The sequence below is a fragment of the Tribolium madens genome, unplaced genomic scaffold (assembly GCF_015345945.1).
Source record: "Tribolium madens isolate multiple individuals breed KSU strain unplaced genomic scaffold, Tmad_KSU_1.1 Scaffold_19;HRSCAF=116;Tcas5.2_LG9, whole genome shotgun sequence".
NCBI classification, from domain to species: Eukaryota; Metazoa; Arthropoda; class Insecta; order Coleoptera; family Tenebrionidae; genus Tribolium; species Tribolium madens.
The window spans coordinates 452918-456501 of NW_025400983.1; the positions used below are offsets into that span (position 1 = coordinate 452918).

At 24.9% G+C, this 3584-nt stretch overlaps 1 protein-coding gene across 1 annotated transcript in view; it reads left to right on the plus strand.

Annotated features, from left to right (window-relative positions):
• Window positions 1-3584, plus strand: part of LOC123015658 (facilitated trehalose transporter Tret1-like) — a 9195-nt gene that overhangs the window by 2324 nt on the left and 3287 nt on the right. The window contains exon 4 of the mRNA XM_044415529.1: window positions 1418-1833. Coding sequence (XP_044271464.1) covers window positions 1418-1833 — 416 coding nt within the window. The remainder of the gene's footprint in view (window positions 1-1417; window positions 1834-3584) is intronic.

Consider the following 3584-nt stretch of genomic DNA (forward strand, 5'->3'; position numbering starts at 1 on the left):
AAAACATCCTTTTGAATTTTAAATTTGAAACCTTATTTTTGCAGTGAAAACTACTTCATATTATTTTCTTACACTTTCACACTATTATTTCGAGGATCTTGAATTCTTTTAGTTAAAAATTTGAAAACAACATTTTTTAAAATATTCTCCTCAAACCTCAAATAACCTTTGGTTTACGATCTTAAAACAAATTTTGTATTTCTGTTTTATTTTGAATCAAAGTTTTCGATGTTTTCTTTTCTAACAAATTGATCAATAGAGATGAGTCTTGAAACAAAGTAATTTTATTAAAAATCTAGACATTTTGTATTGAATATTCTAATTTTGATGGTTTATTAGAAAAATTTTTCTCTGTTTTTTTTTATGCAAATATTTTTTATGTTGTAGCTTTTAGATATGCAGAGTTAAATAACATCTAAAYTATATCCATTGTAAAATTTTGAGAAAATTTGGCTGTTCCATAATTTTTTTTGATATTGTTAAAAATGTGCACAATTTATATTTTTTATTTGAATTCTTTTAGTACCAATTTTTTTCAAGAAAAACTTTTATGCTATTTTATTATTATTAAAAAAGTTTCGCCAAGTTATTTATTTGTTTGAAATAAAGTAATCTAGATTTTATTTGTAAATTAAGATTGTCTATTATTTTCAAAAAAAATATTAAAAACATCCTTTTGAATCTTAAATTTGAAACCTTATTTTTGCTCTGAAAACTACTTTATATTATTTTTATATACCTTTCACAATCTTGAATTCTTTTATTTATAAATTTGAAAACAAAATTTTTTAAAATATCCTCAAATAACCTTTGATTTCCGATTTAAAACAAATTTTGTATTTCTGTTTTATTTTGACTCAAAGTTTTCGATTTTTTCTTTTCTAACAAATTGATCAATAGAGATGAGTCTTGAAACAAATTAATTGTATTAAATATCTAGAAATGTTGTATTAAATATTCAAATTTTGATGGTTTATTACACAAATTTTTCTCTAGTTTTAATTTTTTTTATGCTGACATTTTTTATGTTGTAGCTTTTAGATATGTTAAATAACATCCAAAATTAATCCGTTGTAAAATTTTGAGAAAATCCACAAAAATGTCTGTTTCATAAATTTTTTTGATATTTTTAAAAATGTGCATAATTTATATTTTTTCATTTGAATTTTTTTATTACCAAGAATTGTTTTCAAGAAAAACTTTTATGCTTTTTATTACATATTATTAAAAAAGTTTCGCCGAGTTATTTATTTGTTTGAAATATTTTTTCCCTATTGAAAGTTTGAAATAAAGTAATCTAGATTTTTTTTTGAAAATTAAGATTGTTGTCTAGTATTTTCAAACAAAAGTGATGAGAGTGTTTATTAACACATTCCCTGAATTGAATTTAAATAAAAAAAACTAATGTTTTTTCAAGGAGGAACAATTGACTCTTTCCAGTATTTGGCATTGGCGTCGTCAGTATTTCCCATTGTTTTCGTTTTGGGTTTTGCTTTGATGCCCGAAACCCCGGCTTTTTTGTACGCCACTGGCCGGACCAACGCAGCTCGTAAATCACTAATTTTCTTCCGAGGACGCGATTACAATCTCCTCGACGAAGAATTACAGAAAATCGCAGAAGATATTAAAGAATCGACAGCAAATAAGTCGAAATTATCGGATCTTTTCCGATGTAGAGTAACTTTGAAAGGACTTGTGGTGTCTTTAGGATTGATGGCTTTTCAACAATTGAGTGGAGTCAATGCAGTGCTTTTTTATGCTGGAAATATTTTCGCCGAAACGGGAAATTCCATGTCGGCTGATACGTGTGCGATTCTAGTCGGCGCTGTTCAGGTGAGGGAAAAAACATTTTTCACATTCCATCAAAACGAAACTAATTAAGATTTTTTGCCATTTGCAGTCGATTTTTCACTCATCAATCATCTCATTTTGCATTTTTTTGAAAAACAACATCACAAGTTTTTTGCTTAAAAAATATAATGTGTTAAACAAATTCACTGGAAAAATACCTCAATTTTATCCTTACATTTTTATGTTTTACAACAGTTTTTTATTAAATTTTGCTCGACGGTAAGTAATTTAGATACATTTACAAATAATTAAAAAAGTTAAGATGGTTTTAACAAAGATGTAAATGATTCATTTTTATTTTGCATTTGATATGTGAATAAACATTTTTTTTTTAGCTAGGGCTCATTCTAGGGAATGAGTTAATTTTGTCTTTCATTCACTAAGACGTAAAAAATGTCTAGACTAAAATTGCTAAGAAAGTTTTTTCTTAAAAGTAATTGCTCTGAAAATTTAAAACCGAGAGAAAATTATTTAATAAAGAAAAATAAAAAATGGTCTCTCTTTACGTAGCAATAAATGTAAAATCTGTCAAATATTTTTATTTTTAAGAGAAATTTGATATCTGCTAATATTTAAGAGTGAGAGTTAAAAAAACATTTTTTCACAATTTGTTATGAAAAAATCTAATATTTTATTACACACCGTGATTTTAAAAGTTGTGTAGAAATTTGCGAAGAGCCGTTAACTTAAAAAAAATGTTACAACTATTTCCGATTCCAAAAAAATTCCACCAAAACTTTACTAATTCCTCTAATCTAATGTAATTCCATTGTTTTCAGATTAATTCCTACAATTCCAAACTTATTCTTGTTTCTACCTTAATTTCCAAAATAATTTCGACAGTTCTAAGAATTCAGTCATTTTTAATTCCAAAAAAAGTTTCAGGAATTCACACATAATTCCAGTAATTCTAAACAAACTAAAGATAATTTTAACAATTGTAAACAGTCCAAATAATTCCAAGCAATTTCCATTAGATTTCAAACTAATTCCAAAGTTGACGTCCCTTCAAATAGGTCAAAATAAATTCAAGGGGTGCAACCCCATTTTAACATCAATAAATTTGTCGAAAAAATGCAATATTAGCAAAAAAAGTTTCTAATAAAAACTTGATTTACGAAAAAAAAGATAATAATTTGCAAATTTTCTGTTTTCATTAAAAATATTTCACGTTTTGTTTGTGGCTTATTTAGAAATTTGACTCGAAATAAATTTTAAATTCTGTCAACTTAGTGTATTTGCTTAATATATTTTTGTTTCAATTACTTCATTTTAAAACTTTTTTCTAATACCAAAATATCGGTGGAGAAAAAACGTGTTTTAGAGAAAAAGGAAAAGAATATACAATCAAAACAAAAACATAGTTTTTTACTTTTACTTACCTATCATTTAAAAAACCTACATTTAAATTACGTTTAACGTTTAACGAATAGTTTCCTCAGATTAAAAATCCTTATTTATAAAATTGTTATTTATGTAATTTACAAACTTGAAACAAAGATTCTGTTTCATTTCTAAAGAATATCACGAATTAAAATTTTTTCATACTGATATTTTTTGTGTTGTTGCTTCTAGATATGCAGAGTTAAATAACATCCAAAACATATCCATTGTGAGAAATTTAGAGAAAATCTACCAAAAACATTACTGGTTTCAATTAAATTTTTTGAAATTTTTATAAATGTGAATAATTTATATCTTTCTTATTTGAATTCTTTTATTACCAATTTTTT